Source organism: Lineus longissimus, chromosome 9, assembly GCF_910592395.1.
Source record: "Lineus longissimus chromosome 9, tnLinLong1.2, whole genome shotgun sequence".
In the NCBI taxonomy this organism is placed as follows: Eukaryota; Metazoa; Nemertea; class Pilidiophora; order Heteronemertea; family Lineidae; genus Lineus; species Lineus longissimus.
In genome coordinates, this window is record NC_088316.1 from 12,018,256 (window position 1) to 12,041,790 (window position 23,535).

The 23,535-nt window shown below is 40.8% G+C and overlaps 1 protein-coding gene and 1 long non-coding RNA gene across 3 annotated transcripts in view; one reads left to right on the plus strand and one right to left on the minus strand.

Moving 5' to 3' along the window:
- The window catches only part of LOC135493767 (uncharacterized), a 115,718-nt gene that overhangs the window by 84,952 nt on the left and 7,231 nt on the right, over positions 1–23,535 (minus strand). The window contains exon 2 of the long non-coding RNA XR_010448292.1: positions 5,404–7,657. This is a non-coding gene — a long non-coding RNA (uncharacterized LOC135493767). The remainder of the gene's footprint in view (positions 1–5,403; positions 7,658–23,535) is intronic.
- Positions 913–5,463, plus strand: LOC135493766 (cyclopentanol dehydrogenase-like). Of its 2 annotated transcripts, none has more exons than XM_064781317.1 (4): positions 913–1,257; positions 1,939–2,037; positions 3,565–3,746; positions 4,288–5,463. In XM_064781317.1, the coding sequence occupies exons 1-4, from the start codon at positions 924–926 to the stop codon at positions 4,546–4,548; spliced, it is 876 nt and encodes a 291-aa protein (XP_064637387.1). In that variant the 5' UTR covers positions 913–923; the 3' UTR covers positions 4,549–5,463. The 2 variants fall into 2 exon arrangements, with proteins under 2 accessions (XP_064637387.1, XP_064637388.1); XM_064781318.1 differs by having other exon boundaries at positions 3,568–3,746.

Below are 23,535 nucleotides of genomic sequence, written 5' to 3' on the forward strand. Positions count from 1 at the left end.
TACAACACAGACGAGGCGAAACAATTGTGCAACATTAGTCTGTTCAAAAATCATACATGTTATGCATCTGCAACCGTCTATCAATGTCTTCTTTGCTATATCGGCAGGTCTGCCATGCAAATTGATTAACCACAAATTCTAATCACTTTCGTCCGAATGATCACTCTCATTATGATCTAGTGATATTAATGGCTCGAACATGTACGGCTCAACGTTTAAATATCCTTCTGTATCGACCAAAACATCCTCAAATTCACTGCTCTCACTCTCTGAACTGTATGCGGAAGCCATCTTGCTTTGTTTTGACTGGCCTGATCTACGTCATCAAAAAATCCTTAGCGGCCATATGTGGAACTAATCTAAAGTTGTGTGTGGTGGGAAATTCAAATAGTTTAAAATTGAAAATTGAAATAACTAAATAATGACTTTATTATTAGAATTTTTTTAATGTCTGGGATCTTGTTTTTTTAACCCTCAACATATTTCATGAGTATCAAGCATGTTTTCAAACCTAGATATATGGCCTTTAAAAGATAAAAAATGTCTTGATGTTTTGGAAGTGTGATATCCATACATGATAATTTATTCGAAACTATGATTATTTCGGCAGGAGGTCGTTCAATATGTTAAAGCAACGCCATGCTTATGAGGTAGATATATCCAATGTCTTCCGAGATATTCAGGTAAATTTGGTGTCCCTCTACTTTCTTACACGAGTGTAAACGACCGACGATATCAAGCACAACAGAATAGCAGTCGTTTGCTTATCGTCGTTACGTAGGCCTATCTCTCGAATTACAATCATTGATAACATGTCGATGTAACTACCTACTACTTTGATAAAAGTCCTTGATAAAGAAAATCGATGTTTAGTGTCAATTCTATTTTATTCCTCGAAAATCAGGCCAACATTCGGCTTACAAATGGCGAAACAACTTGTACTTGATAGCGCCGCCACTAAGACCAGATTTGTCTGTCGGGTGTTCATCGTGACCGGGGGTGCCTCGGGTGTAGGACTTGCCACTGCCGAACGCCTCCTGAATGATGGCGCCTCGGTGGCTATCTTTGACATCAACAATCAAGCAGGGGAGGAGGCAGAGCAGCGACTGAAAAGCTCGGGGTATGCCGTTCGATTCTACAGTGTTGATGTCTCGCAACAGGATATCTGTGCTGAAGCAGTCGGACGAGTAGTGTCGGAGCTTGGGACGGGGAGCATCCATGGACTGGTGAACTCTGCTGTCTACTTCGGCTCGCAAGGTAGGGTCGTAATCATGAAGCAAACGAAATTCCATCCTCCGAACGGGTCGTGCGCTACTTATTAAAAATGGCTGACTGGCTAGTTGAGGGGTAGCCAGCTAGGCAAGGATCTCCGAACGGCAAGTTGTCGCCTCTCGGGCGATAATTAATACTTCGAAATATTTGATAAATTTTTAAAACCTTTCTTCCAATTTTCGGCGAACAGGTATAGATATTAAAGATTACTGCTGTGTCCCATGTTAAAATATAGTATTTTCATTATGCAAAACAGTTGAAGTTTTGATAACATTTTAAGGTGACTCTGTAATATTATTGTTGCAAATGCGGTAACCAAGATCTCACTGATATCAACTGGTACGCCTTCTTGTATTTTATGTGTGATGTCAGTGTGTGCGTGTTTGTAAGTCGATTGGGGGGGGGGGGGGGGGGGGCTATTGAGCTCTTTTTTTCCACGCGCCTGTGGTACGGCCAAGAAATAGTCTTATTGAGAACGGACCTTCTCCTAGTCGATTTGACTTGACTGCACCTACATGTACGATTTTATTCTTATGCCTGAGGTGTATATCGGGTTCACGGAACATAATCCGCTAACTCAGTTCCCTATGTCATCACAAATATATTTGTGAGGTTTACCTATCATCCGCCAATCAGAACTTCCAATTTTGATAATTTCATCTCAAGGTCTCCAGGCGACTAACGCGGACTGGGAAAAAACCATGAGTGTCAACGTCCTAGGTGTCTCCAACATGGTCCAGGCATGCGTCCCGTACATGAAAAAAGGTAGGTTTTTTCCGTATTCAGGGAGGGTCATCAACAGCAAGTCAGTGGAAGACTGAAGTTATACTAACATGTACATGCACACTCCTGGAATGCACTTACCCTCTCTTAACCTACATATTATGATCGTTCCAGGCGCGCCTAGGCAAAACAAACACTAGGGGTTGCTGGTGAAATTGACCCCGTCAGCCGGGGGTCACACCCCGAGTAAGGTTCAATATATAGACCTAGTCACCTTTTGACCTGGAGTAGGCGAGGGCTTACTGGACTTTGCGCAATATTTCGCCAAAAAAGTATTCTACGCAACGGTCCCTAGGTGACTTTTCTTATTCATAATACACAGCCTGTTCATGTAACCACGATCTAGGCCAAACGCAAAGACAGTTAACCCGGGTACCCCTATGTTTACGATGCGAACAAGCCGTGTAAGTCAGCATTTTTTTCATTGAACATTTGCGGGTACAGCGTCACAGGGAGCAGCATTGAACGGTAAACAGGTTCACATCATATTCAGACAACGGCTTGTAACGGCCATACAGGAAACGATTCGTATCAAAAACGGACGATCACAACTATTCGCTTGCTGAGAGTATACATTACGCGCATACATTACATTCAGACATTTGAGCTTCCAAGCTTTGAGAAATAACAGGTCATGTGCGAATTTGGCATGTAATTTTGGTAATTTACGTGAGTACATTTTCAACCCCGAAAAGTGTGTAGTGAAGTTATGCTTTTATTTAGTAAAAATCGGTAGGCATGTCCAACAAGACATGTGTCTCAGCTGCCTTGGTGGGTGTGGGTCATCACTCAAACAAAGAATAATTTTGAAACGAAAATTGGTGTGAATTTGTAAACAAAGTTTTAAGTTCAGACCTCAAGGGGTTACGGCTACACACAACATTTATCATCAAATTGCTAATGCATTAAAAAGTTGAATTGGTAAAGTTTAGCGCCCCATAGATTTTTCCAAGACGTGCCGATGAAAATCAATTTTCGGCAGATAATACAGCCCGGGGTTAGATCTTCAAACCATAGAAATTTTGTTGTGGTCTGACCGTGATAATTACCAGGTTGGGGGTCTGAAGTTTTGTGGGTCATTTTCGACCATTTGTGACCGGTGAATCGACTTTTCTGCCAATTTGGCCATTGGGACCACAAAACTTAGGCTCCTAAACTGAAACGTCGTCATCGTTTTCTTCTAATGGAAAGGAAATTCATGATTTAGATTTTTAAAAACACGTATTCATAATGGAAATAAACATCCATACTAGTGACTGACACCATGTATCGAACTTGACCTACCGGGGTAAAACATAATGGTCGCTCCCCCATTTCGCTCGTTTCGTTTCGTTGCGCAAAGTCCAGTAAGCCGTAGGCGAGTCGCTGAATGTAATCGATTCTATTGTGAGTATCCTAGGACACGGAGATAGATGCGAGCAATAAAAAGTTAAACGGTTTGTCATGAGGAGTCCTATGCGTTTATTACTAGAGTAGTCCATGCATTTTCTTTCATTTCATACGTGATAGAAGAAGACCCTGCCATCGTCAACCTAACCAGTATATCGGGGTTGAGGGCCCAGCCAAACAGATGGACCTACGCCACAAGCAAAGGTGGGATAATCTCGCTTACTAAGTGTATGGCTCTTGATCTGTCGGAAAGGGGGATACGGGTGAACTCTTGCAGCCCCAGCTGGGTCTGGACACCAGAGGTAAGTACATGTACCGATAGGATGACAGTACGAGGCCTGCCTGCTGTAAGTGTTACGAAGCCTGTTGATGCGTAAGCCTGCTAGAAGTCAAGTAGTCAATTGATTAGCTTGAATTGAACGATCTTCTCGATCATTTTCATTTACTGACCTTTTTTTACCGATTATGCGATGTAGGTGAAGTTGCAGGTCGTTGTTCAGGTAATCCGTATAGGGGTGTAGCTAGCTTAGTTTTCGGTCTTAGGGGGCAAAATTATACTTTGTGAATTTTTTCGTCCAAAACCATGGTCAAAAACACATTTTTTTCTGAACTTTTTTGCCCTCCCCACGCTAGCTTCGGCCATGTCGTAATTTCCGCGATGTGTATTAATTCCTTACCACAAAGAACATGTTAAATGGTATGAATACCTCATGGTACAGTTCACGTAAAAAATGTAAAGAAAGATAGGCATCATAGCCTATCTTTATTGACGAAACTATTGATATCCACATGTAGCTGGTATCACTGAAGGGCGTTAAATTTCTAAGTGCTTTCTCTTTCAAGGTTCTGAAAGCAGCTAAAAACGATCGAGCTACCCATGAGCCAAAATGGGGCGCTTACCACATGCTACGTCGAATAGCTGAACCATGTGAGGTGGCTGCTTCTATCGTGTTCCTGCTTAGTAAGGATGCATCCTTTATCACTGGGGCCAATCTTGACGTGGATGGGGGCTACACTGCCATGAGTGCGGAGGGGTACGGCGACCCTAATAACTTCGCCGGGACAACTTACGAGGCGGAGAAAAAGAAAAGTGATACAAACTAAATACTATAAGATGATGGTTCCTTACATGAAGATGAAATCTCAAGGGAATTTGCAAATTCCATCTGCATAGAGTACGTTACATTCCGAATTTCCATCAAAAGGATCGAGCCAGATGTGCGGAAAACTCGGTGACAATTTTACTGGTAAGGTACGGTGGTACAGTTATAGTCCTGTATGCATAAATGTGTGCTGCTAACTGCTTTTCACACTGGTGGGACTAGGGTTATAATTGTACTACTTAACCTTTTAATGCTTATGCACGGTGCCGAGTCGATTTGTGGTACTAAGTATGGATTAGAGACTTAACCCATACCTGGTGGTACTAGCTTGGCGCCGAATCTCTTGTAACTGGTGAGATTGAGGACTGTAAGGAAGGCATACGTCCCTCCACAATTTGTTTGAGAATAATTGGGTAGGTCTGTTGTTACCAGAAATCAGTCCATTCCCTAATAGTGGTACGACCATCGACTGGGTACCGGTGTTAAAGTGACTGCAGAGGTTGACTGACCTGTTTTCGGTCTACGCCATCTCGGAGACTTCATTGCAGAGAAAAAGTGCTACATGTATCGGTTAAGATTATGTGCAAAATAACCATTTAAAACATTATTTTGCAAAAAACCAGTTCCGGAGTTACCATAGGTTGAATATTCAGGAAGGTAGCAGCGGCTTAAAACTTCCAAGTAAATCTTCGTTTCCATAGGAGCAACACGTTTTGAAAATGAAACTCTTTCACCATGTGCATCCGTCCATAATCATAATAATACTAAAACCGTTATCTGAAAACCGAGATGGTGCGACAGGTTTTACCACTTCTTCGCAAATCCGAAACTTTCTGTCGGAGAAATCCACCAAGACCTTGATACATGCCTTCATCATTTCCCACCTTTACTACTATAATGCTGTCCTGAATGGTATCCCTGCCTAGGTTTCGAACCAAATCCAACGGGATTTCAACTCTACTGCAAGAGTGTGTTCGGTGAGACAGTTTTACCACATTTCCCCTGTGCTGGTTCACTTGCACTGGTTCCAGTCAAGCTCAGGATCCAGTACAAGATCCTGCTCTTGGTGTTCAAGTATTTGACTGGGGAGGCTGCAGCATATCTCTGATCCATGATTCAATTAAGAAGGATCGATCGCCAAGGCTTTAGATCTGGATCTGCGATGTTCCTGGAGGTTCCCCGGGTCAAGTGCCAAACTCTTGGTGGTCGTTTCTTTGCGGCAACTGCTTCAAAATTGTGGAACCAGCTGCCGCCAAGGCGCCGTAACACTGAATCCCACGTAGAAAGCTTTTCAACCTTATCTCAAAAAGCTTATTCAAAATTCTGCTCTAAGCTATATTGGAAACTGAAGCGGCCTTCCTGCATCCGTTTTTTTCTTTTACAGTGCTTTCGCAAGTTAATTTGGGAACACTTATAAGAAAATGAACAAAAGTTTCCAGATTTTTTCGTTTGATCTTCAGACTGTGATGCAGGTGTACATTACTCCAATAAATATACTTAGGATAAATGTGATGAGAAAGGTGTTAAAAAGGAACCTAGGTGATTTCACCTTGAGATTTACCTTTAAAAAAAAGACAAAATTATGGAATTAATACAACCGATAGACATACACGTACATTGTAGTAGAATCCAGTATTGCCACACAGTTTAAGAAAGAAGAAAACATGTGAAGTGATTTGGCGACGATTTGTTTTCTGTGGTGACGTTAGTTAGTTGGCTAAACTTCACCTGCAATCCGTAATTTTTACGAAATCGTTCTTAGATTAGTGTTGTCTTAAAGGTTACTCCATCTGCTGTCCACAATTATGCATTTGCAATAGGTTTTTATCTCGCTTCAAAAACGCCAAAACTGACTTACATTGGTGAGTTCTGACCACAAGTAATCAATACCTGCCTCTGGGTATGGTTGTGTGTATGTCTTTCAAAGAGATCGGGTGAATGCTTCCCCTTGTCCTTAATAGCTCCACTGACAACCTTCTACTCGAGATCGCCTTCCTCAACATTGAAACAAGTGCTCTGGTCATTGTTTAATCATTTGAGCCTTTCAATCCATACAGATAATTCTTGACAATTTTACCATATAAATTCCCAATGCGTCACATAGTACATGACATATACTGTAGGCCTACGACTGCACAGTAGTTTTGAAATAAAATCCGGATGACAATAATTTCCTGAGTAATAACAGAATAAGAATTCGCCAGTTTGATACAGGGAAAATATTTAAAAATCGTTACTGTCGGAAAAGAACGTTTCTGGCAAAGTCAGTACCAGGCCTTTTTCCATCATATTTGCAAACTATCAACTATCAAGGAGGTGTTGTTTATGTACATGAACGCTTCTTGCAAAGTCAGTTAGGCCATTCTCACGAGTGCTGCAAACAAATTTTTGAGGAGGTGACGTACGACCAACTGATGGAAGCTGAAGCGCTAAGGGAACTTACAGTTCTTTTAATGACACTCGAACGGCCTCGGAAGAACAAAGCGCCTGGTCAGTGTTTCCGCCAAGTCTTTGCCTCGGAAGGTATCATTACAGACTATTTGTCTTTGATTGAATTAGCTGTCTGCAGCTCTGTTTAGATTGTTCAGTATGATCTGTCGGAAAGCCTACCAAAGTCAATGAAACGCATCCGGAATACTTTTTTTTGAAGAGCAGAGTTTGATAAGTTGCCTCAGGTTGTCGCCTCACTTTGCTCGTGCAGTGTGGACTATATTGGGGAAATATTCCACAAGTGGTCTTTTAGTTCCGTTGACTTCTGCGTGCACGCGCAATAGACCTGCTTTTCAAAAGAGGGTATTTTGAGGAGTCCGATGAAACGAAGTTGCCCTCAGGATTGAGTTCCCTTTCAAGGATATTCTCTGCTTGCTGTTCGTATTCGCTCATAATTTCAGAGTCCTGAAAGCCGTTGAGGAAAGAGAGCCCCGAACGCTTTCCGTAGAGCGTTTCGTGATAAACACAGCACCGGCAGCAATCAAAGCAGTTCGCTGCGCATCGAGACGCGCACAGACTTTGTGCGCATGACACGGAACACTTGCAGGCAGCTCCCTCTGTCGGCTGGGTTGAAAATGTGGCCAGGATTATGAGTAAAGGCAGCAGCGTCGTGAGGAAAGCTGAAAAATAAGAACGGATATTGTTTTAAACCCACTTGTTGTTAAAACCCACTGTAAATCTTTCACAGTGGGTTTAAACCACTGAAAAGTCACAAAAAGTAAGTCGATCTGAGCAATAATAATGATATTGATTTTCACATTTGAGTTTTTGTCCTCCAGTACACATTCGTTTGCATCAGTGTACACCAAATTTACGCCTCTTCAATTTCTGCTTTTGGCAAAAAGAAACGACAATACTTGCACTTTTAGTTGCTACATTGTAGTCCATTAAGGCCTGGGGATATAACTACTCTTTTTTTTGGTGCCCTATGGTTTGCTATATTTTAAGTCAAAATTCATTTGAATAAAAATACCGTCAAAAGACTTTTAACTTTGCAAATGTCGATATTATTTAACTGTTATCCAGGGCCAGGCTTCATGGAAAACCTAGTGGAACATGAATTCACCATTGACAAAAAACTAAGATGAAAAAATATAAAAAGCCCTGCAATGGCTTAACATTTATGTGCAAGGGATTGTACAGAATACGAAAAAACGCAAGAGCAGCGGAGTTAAATTGGCTATCTTCGGGTGACTGATATGCACAGTAACGGCACAAGGTCATGTTTGATTCACCACTAGATATTTTCCTCGTACAAGTGTGAATGGTTTTGACCTACTGTGAGATGGGAGAGACCCCTATTGGCGACTTTGTGCAAATTGATCTTCCCTACCTAGCTGTTGCCTAGAGTGTCCCTTTAAAAAGTTGTTTCATCGAATTATTTCGTACTATTCAGAATACAATGATACACAGGTCAAGCCTTTACGAGCGTCACTGATTTGCGGAGTGATGGTGGATCATAGGGGAGTAGCTACGTTCTGTATCAAAGTCAGGTCTAGCTAGTTAGAGCGTGAACAGCAACCTAAGAATTCCACAAAAAGTCAAATTTAAATATTGGCTGGGTCTATTTGGCAAGCCGCTCGCCGAACAGGTATCTTTTTTTGTCCTGTTTGGAGGGCCGCTTGCCAAACAGCACTAAAAAGCCACCCTGTTCGGCCAGCCGGGCTTGCCAAACAGGTAAAAAATCTACCCTGTTTGGCGAGCTGGAGTCTTTACTTTAATATTGAGTTCGGCTCTCCATTCAGGACAAGAAAAAGTCGCTGTTTGGTAAGCCGGGCTTGCCAAGTAGTCACTTCCTTAAATATTATAGCGGCGACAGGTAAGCTAATCCGCGTCGAAGCAATAATTTTGCATGTACATGTAGGATATGTAACTGAATCAGGTCGAACAATCAAGATGTTTGTGTTTTTTTTGTCTATCCCCAGTATCAAAAACTCATTAACCGACTCATTATTCATTACCCATTACCCCTCAAAATCAGTTTGGCCAGCATGCATAAAGTATATGCATCATCCAGTGCACATTAGAGACAATATAATGTATAAATCGCGGACCTAAATAGACTTGTTTCTTCATCAGCAAGTGGTCTGACATGTATAAGGTAAATGGTACAATTATAGCACAATTAAGAACAATGATAGCCACTAGCAGAGTAAAAAGAGCTGACAGTACACAATATATAGGCTATAGCTTTCTCGCGGCCATATAACTTTACCTTATAGCTTACATGTACATCATCAGATATTCATGGATATCTGACATCATGGACATGCATTGACGCATTTACGTGAGATAAAACATTCGCTTGAAGGTTGAATCAGTTGGTTTGACTAATAAACACCAGCTGCCAGGTGATATCAAACTAGAAGACCTTCAGTGTGTTCAACAGATCATACCGGTGTAGCACCTGACTATGTTCCCCCACTCATTACAACATAACAAATGAAGCAGGGTGCTTGTCGACAGAGAATGACACGGAAAGAATTGATTGACTTTGAACAATAGCATTCCGCGAAGTTACTATTTATAGCTCACAAGGTCATTTGCATAAGATATTGATAACGTTTTAGTCACGAGACAGTCGGACATAGACACTTATTTCTACGCATTTGAGCTTATTTCAAAGTCAATTATCTTTGACCCTGCATTGTTTTTAGCATGCATGATACCATAGAGTCAGAGAGAGAAATATTCAGAACAATTATGTAGTATTTCCAACACTCGGACATGTGTCAGATTGAATCTAACTGCCCTAGTTAGAAAGCCTGAATCCATTACGAAACCGCATGTTTGTCCGACATTGCCTGTAATTCAGCGATGGGGAAATAGAGGGCAGCAGCTGCAGTGACGTCATCTTCGCGGGATGCTATTCACTATCTGGGACATTCCCATCTCCCCGAACTTTGTATACACGCCGATGCCAGTGCAACATATTTCGTTAAACGCCATCTCTCAGTATCATCTCCTTTTAATACAAAACGCTGACGGAATAAGCCATGACATGACATAAGATACGCAGAGGAACAAGCTGTTTTCTTGCGTTCCCCAAACAATAGGGGAACGCTTAAAACATTTCACCTTGCTGCTACAAATGCATGCACATTTATTGACTTGCCAGTTGTCGCTTAAAGCAGCTACTTGCTGATTTCGCGGTTAGAATTATCGGCCCATTTCGCAATCTCCGCTCATAAAAACACCGTGTGGCTGTCGGTGCATAGAAAAAAACTAGTATAATATTGTTTTCATGAATTAAGATGATTGAGATTTCAAATTTACCATAGCAGTAGCCAATTTATTACTCTCTTTGAATGATCTATTTGATATATATCGCTGTGCTATTTTGCTCAAGGCTCGTCAACAGAACGCATAGGTGTATACCTAAGAGTTGTTCGAGCAAAATATCGTAGTCCTATCGACCAACCAACCTCAACAATCAACTTGAATCGCCGGCAGACAGCCTTTTGCAATGTTAAAAAATCTGTTATTACATGTACCAAGTATGAATCTGTATCGCTTGTCTAAAGAGTATGAGACACTGCAAACTCGGCGAAAGTAAAGCAAATGCCATTCAGTCGGGCAAGATGTTTTCTTATTTCCCTGGAGGGCGCGTGTTGCTGGTTCATTTTCATTATACTCGGCAACACTGCTTATAATATGCTGCCCACGTTAATGGAAAAGGGTAAAAGTTACATTTCGAAGAGATACATCTTTAAAGACATCTCTATACAGGTTCTGGCGCAAATTTCACTTAAATGAACGATTTCATCAGGCATTGTCAGTTTTTTTATACGGAAAATAATACATTGCCTTAACTATTTGCTAAATACATGGCTCAATAAGGGTGTGGATTGTTCTTTTTGGCTTTCTTCCGTCTATCGGATGCTGTTTTTAATCAAAGCGAGGTTATCTTTTATGTGGAAAAGCTCCACTGTTTCTTTTGGAGTTGGTTATAAAATCACGAGTTCTTTTCTGACTTATATGCAGCCGTCAATGTGAACTCTGTATCCCCCTTCATGGTTTGACGCATTGAATGCGAGTCCTGAGGTACAGTAAATTTCCGGGCAACCTCTTAGAAAACATGTGTCGAATTTCTCGCGAGTTGTTTGTGGTCTGTGCATTGAATTATAGAGCGAGTTATTTTTCAGGGCACCGAATATCTGATGCATTTTGTACAAATCGCTCATCGCAAAACACGGTAACTTTGCATATGCACAGGCCAAGCCTTGCAGAAGAACAGGTTATATACACACTTTCTTTTTCTCGTTATTCAAATTACCTGCCTACGGCAGGGTTACATAATTATGTAAAAACCCTAACGTTGAATGTCTAGCCTTTTATTCACAACAGAGTAATTATTATTATTATTATTACACACAATTTATATAGCGCTCTCTGTAAAACAACTACAAGGCGCTTTACATTTAATAAAAATACAATGAATACGACAATTTTGCTATGACCAGTAAGAGAATAAGGGAAAAGACAATAAGAAATAAAACTGAGACTAAAAGACATTTGCTAAGACTTCAGGTTCACTAACCTTCCGAGGAAATATCTTCCACAAAAAAATTTCCTCAGCACAACCAAGAAAAAAACCCAAAGCATAATAAAATATTTTTGGAGAATTATCATCCTCGGGGGAATTTGTAGATCCCAGAGTTTGAAATGTTACTTTTAATATATTCGTCTGAGACGATTATGAAGGTTGGTTAAAACCTAATCCGATTGGGAAATCGGATTAGGTTTTAACGATTTTTTTTTATTTTCAAAGATGGGTAGGCTTTTGGGCTCGTCTTCCGATGGCATATTTCATGGTCTTTTTACATAAATCTAACGCATAGATTTGACAACAAGGTCTCTTGGCTGACGTTGATACGATGTTTCAGGCAATAAGAGTGAGAGGTTTTGCTATTCTGCCCGAGAGCTGCTGCACCGTCAACGATTGCCGCAGTCCATACGGAGTCCATACCCTAGTCCATGCCGCAAACATTTCTCACTTTTGAATGTTATTCCGAATCACGGACGGGCACCCGGGCACCAAGGCACCAAGGCCTCAATCACGAAATCTGGTTTCGAGATTGAGAAAACCTGGCCGAAAATAGATGGCATCATTTGCAGAAGTCGATCATTCTCGGTGGATCGGTTCTCGGAACGGGATAGCGAACCACCAGTTAATTTTTTTTGTCAGTAAGAACTGGATCTAAAAACTGGTAGAAACATTGCTGGGAAAGCAAATAGATGGCCTTGATTTTGACGCGATGTCACAAGTTCTTGGTGTCACTGCCGCCACCTGGCGGCATTGAGAAAGAATGTTCAGGAAAATAATTCACAGACACTTTTCCTTTTCTGTTTTGTGCAATTTCTTTCTTTTGTTTTTGTTGTTGTAAATATACCTAGTTGTGTTGTAATCTTCTAGCAAGTAGGAAATAAAGAAATACTTATGCTCTCATCTTCGACGATGCGGTTTAAGGGGACCTAACGGCTAAACTGGAAATGTACAGCATGCAAAAAATAACGACACAAACGATGGAACTGTTTATAGCATCAGTTTGAAGGTTATCACTCGCGGTTGGGTATATAAATGGACTGGCAACATCCGTTGTGTCTCTAAATATTTTTTGAAACAACTTTTAGAAAAATTATCTATTTCAACCGATTAGGGATGGTTACAAACTATGTACTGATCGCCTTCTTATCTTTTGACATTTAGTGGTCATTATGACAAGTTTGTTTAAGAGTAGCGGCCGATAAAGGAAAAAATGTTGTATCTGAAGCAAGAAAACTTCCTTTTAATTCGGTGTATGAAAAGGTTGCTGTGAAGTAGAGAGCCAGATTGATTATTTCACTCAGTGACACCTCAACGACTTGACGATCAAATCGAGGAAGAAAAACATATCTTGCCCAAAGGAACTTGGATGTCCATGTTGTTATGAGATGTCCGTGTGATTTGAAGGGGTATTACACTCACATTCGTGACGCCTGCCTTGAGAGTAATGCGAACGTAAAAAATGGCGTTGCATCTCAGCAATAGATGTCAAATTTTGCCTCATTTTTTCCTCTGTAACTATAATCGATCAACGATTTGTGGAGATGCAGAACGGCACGTTTCTGGTACGACCATTGTGGGCTGTTGAAAGAACGACACTGCTTGTTCGTGGTGTCCTGTGCTCGGCAAAAAGCTATTTAACCCAAAAAGCCTCATTCGGAGAACTATTCAAGCTGCAGCATTCTACTACACTTTAGTTTGATTTTTATCAAGTATATTGTTGCTCTAGAATTTGAGGTATACATTATGCTTATTACCTGCAGCTGCAGTAGCATTGCCCTTTGGAGGAATGAATGATCAAAATTCTCAAACTGCCAAAGTTTCAAACCTTACCACAGGCAGTTATGGCGTGTATGAAAGAAAGGGTTTTCAAATATTCGAATGAACAGCTCAGACGCTTGGGGCTCTCGAAACTTTAACTGCCTTCAGATCGATGCAGGTGTTACCAAGGGGAGGGAGAGGCTAGCCTGAAGGTATACGACTTTCGTTACACTGCCTTATATAATCACGTGCCCGGGGCACTGAAGGATAGCATAAGTGTTTTTACCCGATCTCCTCTTTCCGAACCGCGCAATATTTAAATGACAAAGTCTACAAACGATAAAAAAATGGATGCAGAACAAAACAAACCGTTAAAGCATACAAGATGATTAAGTTTTATTTGCCTTTGTATGTATAAGTTACATCGACGTGTTTACGGGAATGAGTTACGACTTCCTCAAATAATGACGACTTAGTCTAGTATTTTTTCAGGATGTGTTTCTTTTTGCAGAGACAAAAGTGTTGTTCATAAACGCTCCACAAACGAGCGATTTTTGTCACTGCGACCTGTGATCATAATCTCATGCGACAAAGATTGCTCGTCTATGGTAGGTTTCCACTGAATGCATGGCCACGGTGGTCACCGCACCACTGAATCAAGCTGTTTTCGCAATGAAAATCACCAAAGATAATCTCCAAGCACATCAATGGTCTTCTCTTTGTTTTTGACCTTTTTGTGACAGAGTCTGTCATTCTTTACTGTTTTCAAGAACCTATTTAGGCCAGCGCTCAATGAAAATTCAGGCGTCTGGGCATATCCTGGTAAAGGGCAGAGTCCTGTAGTCATCCACGACCGGAAGTGTGGCAGTCACATAGAGCTTATCAAAATGTCAAGTTGTGGTAAATACATGGCTGGGATGGACCAAAGTGGAATTAATTCTCAATCTGTGGTTGATTCTTAATCTACAGAGTCAGGCCATCACAGAAATATGCTTTTTGATAATATATTTAAGAAAATGTGGTCTCACTGGTCAGTTTAGAACTTGTACTTTGACAGGGCCATATCAATGCGCCAGTGACGTTTTGATGGATATGGTGTACGGAAATCTCTTTTTCTCAGGTAATTGGTATTGGAATGTTTTTAAACTTTATTATGCTATTGGCAAAGTTCTTCTTGACACATATAAAATTTTGTGCAGATTGATTGGTCCAATGTGTATTTTTTTTACCAAAACTTATGCACAACAATGTACACGTAATGTACACAGGTTTTAATAGAGGTCTCTGGCCTAAAGCCACGCGCCTCCCTGCGAGAATTCATGACATTGGGTCGTCGATTGCTCCGGTCAACGTACGAAATGTAGCTACAGTCCAACCTAGCCTCAGGAATTGGTGGAGGTGCGATGCCTTGGGACGAGGCTGATCTAGACAGAGACTTGTTTTCATCGTTACTGAAAGTGTGACAGAGGACACACTAAGATATCAAATTGTGGTAAATAGATCGCTGTGTTGGGTGAAATTGGATTCAATCCGAAACGTAAATTATTAATCTACAGAGCCAGGACATCCGAGGAATGCTTTTTGATAATACATTTACGACAATCAGGTCTTACTGGCCAGTTTCGAACTTGCAGGTTTGTAGTCAAAAATCAATGCGCGGGAGTCGATTTGTGGAGACTGTTTACACAAAGCGTTTTTTTCTCAGGTCTTTGGTTTTAAATTCATATAAGATTGTCAATATATTCTGTTCATGACACATACAGATTTTCGTCATGATTGAAACACCATTGGGGTTAGTTTTTGGACTAAAATCGTTTTTTGTCTTAGTTTGCCCGATTGCACTCCAAGTGCTTGCTACTTGACCTGTCTTTGCAAAGCCAAAGCGAGGCGGGGGCGGGGAGTGCTCAAATGATGGCGAGTTACGGAGAAACTGATCAGCGTAGCGCCATTGCCCGAGGCGGAGACAAGACCACATTTGATTTTTTAAGCCTTTTAGCGTGCGTGCGGTTGTGAATCTGAAATTTAGATTATGTTATTCCGGACAGTCGGGCAAGTAAATGGTGAAAAATAAACTGGTGATTGACCACGGAAATTTTTTGATAATCGACAAATTAGACAGACTTTGATATTTCCACTCTTTTCAGCCAACTGGCAGAAAAAACTCAAAACACGCCCCCTATTACCCAATTAGCAAATTTCGAAATTAATTTTTTCATCAAATAATTTCTTTATATCTGTAGACTTGCCACAACAAATATTTTTTCAATACCTCTCCAAATATGTACTTGAGAGTTAAAAACATGCACTCGTCTAATTGATAGGCCTCGACCCTCCAACCTGAATGAATAGTCATTAGTGGTCTTGTCTCGGCGTAAAACTTCCGCCAGGTGGCCTCGTAGACCAGAGAAAAGCATATACACGTCGAAATCCATGTTCTGCATCTTATCAAGTGATATTACGCTAATAACAATGTGTATTTATTACTCCTTGAAAACTTACATAACCATCGGGTTTGACAGCAAGAAACATGACGTATTAGCGACATTTAAGTGCATAAAAAGAGGAAATAATCATTTAACATTTAGCATGTCAAGTCAAGTATGACAACTAATTAAGTATAATGATATCAAAAATGAGAAAATGTCTTAAGTACCAGTGAATCTAAAATCTTTCGAAATAACTTCCCAACAATATGTAAAACACTATCATCTGATGCCAGGAAGCAATACAAGAACTTATCTCACTTAGAAGTGAGAAGTTGGGGGAGACTTTTTTATATCCGGTTTGGCTATTTGTCTTATTTGTACAATATGAATATTTAGAGGGAATATAAGACCATGGGATGGTTGCTAACCAAAAGCCTCCCGTCCCACGGCAGTGCCTAGTCTTTACAAATTGTGTGCGAGAACAATGTACTTTAGTCTGCGATTGTTGTTATAAAGAGCAGCAATGGTAGCCAGCCTTTCTTGTGATGAAGCTATTATTATTAGCAATTCAATCGTAACATTTAAGCCGGCTAAACCTCGGATTCTTCAAGAAATAAGGCCCGGAGTTATAACTTAATACATCAAGAAAAGAATTGCTCATCATAGTTCCGTTAAAACGAAGACAAAAATTGTTTTGCGATAATATATGACAAAAGACTACAGACAACTTAACTCGTCCCCCACAGCAATTAACGACAATCGTCCATTCTCACATAAAGCCGAGTCAGCTCTTTTCAGGCGTTAACGCAAGACAAGTGATTTTTTGTCACTGATATACCGATCTGATTATACTGGTTGTCTCATTCAACACCGCGAGGGTGGTGCTAAACTGTTGGCGAACACTGAGGCGGCAGACGATTTTTTTTTCGAAATGAAAGATACTTGTGCGGTGTTGGGAAAGACTACCAGTATGGAGGCCTAAAATATGCTTAAGAAATAAGTCACCGAAAATCATATACGGAGCAGCTAGCCTTAAGCTTTTAGCTCGCTTTATAATTGAAGCATAGCCTAGCCGTTTCGTTTTGCACTTTTGTGGAGGAGGCCTACATGAATTATACACGGACTGGTCTGACATTGATTCTAAAATCTCACAATGTCTGGGTTTGATGCGAATAACTCAGTTTGAGAGAGAATGAAGTATTTCTATTGAAAATCTCAGAGGCTTTTTGAAATTTTCCTTTTTATTACAGTGTACATTGTGACCGTGTATGAGCCTTGGTGGGCTACAGTAAACTAGGGTAGAAATTTAGAGCATGAATTTTTTCATACGGTGATGAGTACTAACACGCTGTTGAGGATTCCCCTTCCCAATGGGATTTTTTGCCATGGTGAGTTTTAGTCGTAGCTTTTATACCCCGTCTATCTCTCCTTCAGCAATCATCAGCCTCACTAGCAGCGAACCTCGAAGCCAACGGGCTTGCATTACACATTTTATACCAACCTAGTAAGCACTGCAGAAAGGGTAAATGGGTGTACCTTAAGTGCACCCAGTATCAGTCTGGGTTCACGCCGACTAAATCATGTGTCCGAGGTTGAAATTATGTTTGTTTTGTTGCAAATCTCGAAATCTCGTGCCGAACATTTTCTCTGTATTTTCCCCTTAAAAGTTTATAAATATGGATTGACATGTAATACGGCAGCGATATCGCTCTAGTGATGGGGATGATGATGATGACGATGATGAGCAGCTGTTGCTGTCGTGCAATGCTAGCGGAACCCGTACTGACATTTTGACGCCTCGTTTACAACTCGTGTGAAGCTAAACGCACGCGTACCACACCTCGGACACAGGTTTTTAATCAGCGCGAGTTTCAATCTGGTCCACTTAAGGATACTTACGTGCATCCAGGCTGATCCTGGGTGCACTTTAGGTGCCATTTAGGTGCACTTAGGACGACATTTACCCTTTCAGCAGCAGTTTTAATTGTCTCTCCAAAACCACTGTGGTAGAAATGAGACTCTGACATGATCTGTGACAAAAATGATTTTAAAACCACGTTTAGCCATATCTACATTTTCGTGGTTTTAATACAAGCTGTTGGGAAATCAGACGGGAAGGCATAAAGCGACTTCGATAAGATTTAGTGCAAAAGGGGGCGTCGTCATTCAGAACACCTTACCAATCTGTAGACACACATGACAGACAAACTAGAAGAAGTGCTACTTTAAAAAAACACATTTAAAAGCCGAAGACGATATTTGACATATAGATGTGTTGCAGGAAAGAACGCACACGCCCCATGCCCGGGGATATTCTTTCTATGTCTCATTATTCGTATCCTGTTTTCATTTTAACTTGGTTGGCAAACAATTCAGATGAATTTCTATGGCCTTGGTTTTTATTGTTGAGTTTGCCGACGTTTCTAGAAATGAATCAAGTTCTGTTAACTAACGAAATTCATCGCTCAAAGCGTTTCAAGTTATTTCGAGGCAGTTTTCACAAATCCCCGAAACCTCAACGGGAACGCCTATCTCATTGTTTTGACCACCTGATAACGAAAGTCGAAGAATGGGATAGGTCTTCACGTGGACGTTTCGGGGGCTTGCGAAAACTCCTGATGGGGATTTGGTGTCACTCTGAAACTTTGGTCGTCTATCCTGTTTGAAAACAGCACTTATCGGTAACTCTTTGAAGACAGTTTTTATTACAGTACTATGCCTAGCATCCTATTATCATCACCAGATCCACACAGCCGGACGGATCCTTTCGGGAAGTACTGATGCATGATTCATACTCATTATCATTTGTACCAGTTAATTTTTGAGAATAGAGTTAGTCTAAGAAAGAAATTCATGAAGTACACTTCGTAATCCCAATCCAGTGAAACGAACTCTACTTTACGATCCCAGCTACAAATGACAACTCCCTATTATCTACCTGAGAACAGCAACTTCGAATTACAGGTAACTGATGGGTAAAGTTGCGTGACCCCTAGTCACCCGAAAGAGTGACCTTTTTAATATGAATTCCCTACAACTGCCGGGGTCGAAGTTGGAAATATTCTAGGGTGATAATGTGCGTGGAACAAAGGATTCTGCACTTCAATCTCTGAGGTAATAATAATGATAAAAATAGTTATCATATAACTAATGGCGCTTTTCCAGAGATACTAATAAAAATACATAAAGACAATACTCTTTAAAACACTGTTACAACCATATAATTGTTAAAAGCCTCTGTAAAAACGTAGGTCTTAAAATACGCCTCGGCTGGTGGCGTTTCGTTTTACAGACAGGAAGACCATAGGCATAATACAAGGAATTATCAAAATCGTGTCTTGATGCGATAAAAGCTTGCTCACAATTGCCTAAAAGGTCTGCACGCAGATATTTTTTTGACAGATGCAGCCTTGCGCAAAAAAAGAAACCGGACGAAACAACCTGAGGTATTGAGAGTCATAGCCTCTGCTTAATCCTATACCATAATCCGTCATTATACAATGGGGACGGCCACGTTTTTCATAGGACATTTTCCCTTTTGGGCTGGGGAAAGCTTTTGTGATCGAGTGCGGAGGCCCAGAGGTGCACGAACTTCAAGAACGTGGATATAACCTATTGCACAACAATGTGACATTGTTGTAAAGTGAAAGTAAATGCCCGATAGAACGTCGGCTAATGGAATCGTTTGTTGTTACTTGTGTACCGTTCCTTTATATCCAAGTGAAGAACAAAACCACCGCAGCCATGCAGGCGTGTGAAAGACGATGTAAAGTGAACTTATCCCTGCATTCTGACTGTGACTTTGTTCTCAAAGGGGACATATAGAAATTATAATTAGAAATACAATGCAATCTACGAGTGTTTGCTTGTAACCCAGCAGTTGTTGCTTCTGCACTCAGCTTGGCCTTTGTTTAAACAAAGTCTTTCAAATAAAGAGTCAGGCAACTAGGGACCGCATTGTTTCAATATCAAAGCCACCGCCCATTGCGAAAGACGCACGTTGGGACAGAGCTCTACGAAGCTCTTTCGGGTCTCGCGTTGACCCAAGCCAATTCCGCACAACTGGAACATTTATTTGAAAGACTCTGGTCATACTAAACTGCTCTCGCGGCGGGTTTTCGCACATACGGCATTACATCGTATGAAGTCATTTTCGCCAAAATTACATGTAGGTGCATTTTTGGCGCCAATACGTTTGCAACTCGAACCACAGGGGCCTGAAGTTTTGTCGGTAAAAGAAATCCCAAAATCGTTTGAGTAAACACAATGGCTGGAAAAAGCAATTATTTATACATCATATCATACATTAACTATCATTTAAGTTCATATTCCTATAAACGGCCAATTTAACTTCCCATGTATTTCAGATGGCAATAGCCTATTTCTGTATAAAATTGTGGTCAGTTTTGTTTTACCTTCGTGTAGCCAATAAACAGGTTAACTGCAATCGACACAGACTTTAAGCTCTGCCCAAAGAAGAACGCAGCCATCAATGTTCGTGCGTTGATAGGTTAACATAGTATTCAAACCAGAGAGATAAAAAAAAAATGATACTTCCATTAAAGGAGTACATAGCAACCTTCGGGTAAGCATTCGACATGATCCACTTCTCAGTAGAGGAAAATGGATGATCTTTTTTACCAAGGTGACACCTGTGGTGACACTATGCATGATACTACTGCTGGAAGACTATATATCGAATTATTGATAAAAAGGTCGATGCAGATGCAAAAAAAAACGGCGTATGTTAGACAAGTTTCTGCGGACACTAGAGGCAACCTTTTCAGTCCTAATATCACGTCAGTAATGCATGTACTTATACCAAGGTGTGCGTCATTCCCGGGGGCGAGGATAAATTCATATGGTTTTGGTTAATGGTTCCCTTGACAGTGGTGAGCCTTTAAAGATTAGAAGATAAACAGATCTGGAAGTTACACTCTATGCGATGGTTGAGCCTTAACCATTAACACGAGCATTTTTTTTTATCTGGTGATGTTAAAAAAAACCAATCAGCCGCGGGGTGTCGAATTCACCCCGATTTGCTGCGTTTTCTTCTGATACTTTACCGGAAGCGTTTATCATTAAATCAACAATAAATATTTACTACATTTTGTGTCGAGCATTGGCCTCAAAATAGACCGTGTGGTTCGTCATCAAAAGCGGCAGTTAAAAAGGGTGGCAAGCATGATGAAGCTATAACTGTACATTTGGAATTTTTCAGCGTTTTGTTCATGGGCGCGCGTGCATAAAATTGCTATTAGTCCTATGCGCCTCTAATGCATTGTGCACACACACAAACAACTGGCTATTCTTACGGCAGTCATATTTTTAAAGGATAGGTTCTAAATGTTAACCTTCGGACATTCCAAAACCATGAAACCATGAAACCATCCAATGCATGAAACTAACCAAAATATACATGTACATTGTATATTCAGTGCGTATTTACACAACTAAAATTCAAATTCGAGTTATATTTATAAAGTTTTGAACGAACGGAGAGGGTTTTAAAGAGAATATCTGCCATGTAAACTTTGGCATGAATGATGTTGGGCCATGGTTACAGACAGAGGACTATCTAAACAAGATTCTTGAGAACAAATGTAAGGATCGTATGAAAACTGAATTGGATCTCATAAATACCGTTCTTGCCGGGAATATTTGTCCGAGGCGACCATATAGGTGTCGTATTAGGGTTAAAGTTTCAGAGACGGGCTTTTTTTCAGGGCCTAAATGATGTTTCCGCACAGCGGTCCAAAAGGATAGTGACATTACGTGGAAGGTTGCGACACCACTAGCGCTGCAGCTCAAACAAAGCGTATTAAAATACCCGTATAACACCAATTGGTGGCTGCGCAATTTCACTGTATATCGACACTAGTCTAGTCAGACTAACCAGTCTTTACCAGGCCCAGTTCTTAACTGTGAATGTTTGACAACCCCGAGTCTTTCAATAGGTTCAAAAATTTATTGAAAGACTTGTGAAACCTGTGGGGAAACTTCGTCATCATGATACGGTGAACTGATGTACTGGAGATGGTGGTAGGGTACCATTTGGAGTTAAAATTTCTTTCATCTCAGCATCCGAGAAAAATGGTTTTTCGCTCTTTTTTAGTTGTCTAATCGATAGCCTTTATTAGCTGCAGTGAGGAAGTCATTCATGGCTGGCCATGAGGCGATGAAATTTGACGAGTGAGGGTCGTCATTTGGTAACAGATAAGGGTTGTTACAATAGAAGGCTACCATATCTGCAAAGGTGCAGCAAGGAAGTCATTCGTGGCTGGCCATGAGGCGAGCGTAGAGAGGAACTTTTAGGTAACTGTTGGATTATCATTATCAATTTCTTGCACTCCGACCCACTCACCCTTTGCCAACTGTTTCAGTTTCAAGACAGGACCGGAAGTATTTTTTGCCCACGTGTGCCGGTTAAAAGAGACAGGAAGTTGAAAGAACCTTTGCAAATAAACATCTTGCTATAATTCCGGTGGGCAGACATTGAAGAGCCTCTTCTAAACAGGAAAAAAATGTTGTTTTTTTATTTACGAGTTTATGTAAAGGGTAGTGGTTATTTCGAGAAAGGAGTTTCCGCATGGCCAGCAGGGTTATACCTTCATCGAAAGAAGCATTTTGTCGATGATTTCACGAAGTGGCCAATCGGCAAATTAACACAACTCAAAGTTTCTGTATAAGTTTGAATGACTCTGGACTACTTTGAATATCACCATGATAATAAGTGTGTAAGTAGACGTGGGTAGTAGAACCCAGATGGAGCTGCTATCTCAATTTCAGAAAAAATGCAGATAGGTCACTTTGTGAAATCATCGACGATTTGTGAGATGAAGAAAACTGCGGAAAGAAATCGGTGAGTTTCCTCTACCCATCTTGACGGCCGAGTTTTTACTTCTCATCAATTATACCAGGGAGTCTGGACGCCTCTACCAGACTGTCGTCTCTTTAGAATAGCCCGCACAATTAATAATCGCTCTTTTAAAAGAGTAATCCGTGGGTAGTACAATGGGTATTGGCTATTTGATCACCAACATTTCCTTAGGTATTTAGAAAGCACATGAAAGGACAGACTGAATGCCTGAGCTACATTTTGCACAAACACGAACGCCTGACAAGAGAAAGATACCAATTGGCTCGGAGGAATCTGAAAGGCACCGCGTGATCGTTTCTGTTTACTTACGGAGTAATGACCATTTCAATATTTAGCAGTCTGGGGATGAGATTTACTGTTAAGGTGGAGTGGTCTACGTTTACATGACATTTATAACAAAATTCGAACAATCCAGGTCCTCCCAAGATTGGGCCTATTGTTCCGTGAGCCTAATTCCTGAACAGATGCTACATGGTGGCCCAGTATCATTCTCCCTCACACAATGGATACACAAACGAATTCTATTGTGCGATGGAAAATAATTCTGGGCCACCCTGTAGCAGTCGGGCATTATAATTTGGTATCAGCGACAATAGACAGGTTAGATCGAAGGATGGACAGCGCGCGATATGACCAACACTGGTCAAACTAAATAGTTATAAACACGTTATTTTTTAGGTCAATTTAAACTTTAAAAACACTTGGTATTTTAGTAAATACCACATAGTATCATAGCCAGAACAAAGAGGGCGGGCGGGGCACACTTTATTTCAGACCACGGTAAAAGCATCTATTGAAAAATACACCACGTGGCTCGGACCAATGAGCACATGGGTTACATGAAGGCTGACGTGGGTTGGGCACTGGTTTGGATTTTTCACTCAC

Bases quoted from the DNA above. Each gene is read 5' to 3' on its own strand.
- LOC135493766 (XM_064781317.1), top strand. From the start codon at position 924: ATGGCGAAACAACTTGTACTTGATAGCGCCGCCACTAAGACCAGATTT. The intron at 1,258-1,938 runs GTAGGGTCGTAA...TTTCATCTCAAG, and splicing joins TGTCTACTTCGGCTCGCAAG to GTCTCCAGGCGACTAACGCG. The intron at 3,747-4,287 runs GTAAGTACATGT...TTCTCTTTCAAG, and splicing joins GCTGGGTCTGGACACCAGAG to GTTCTGAAAGCAGCTAAAAA.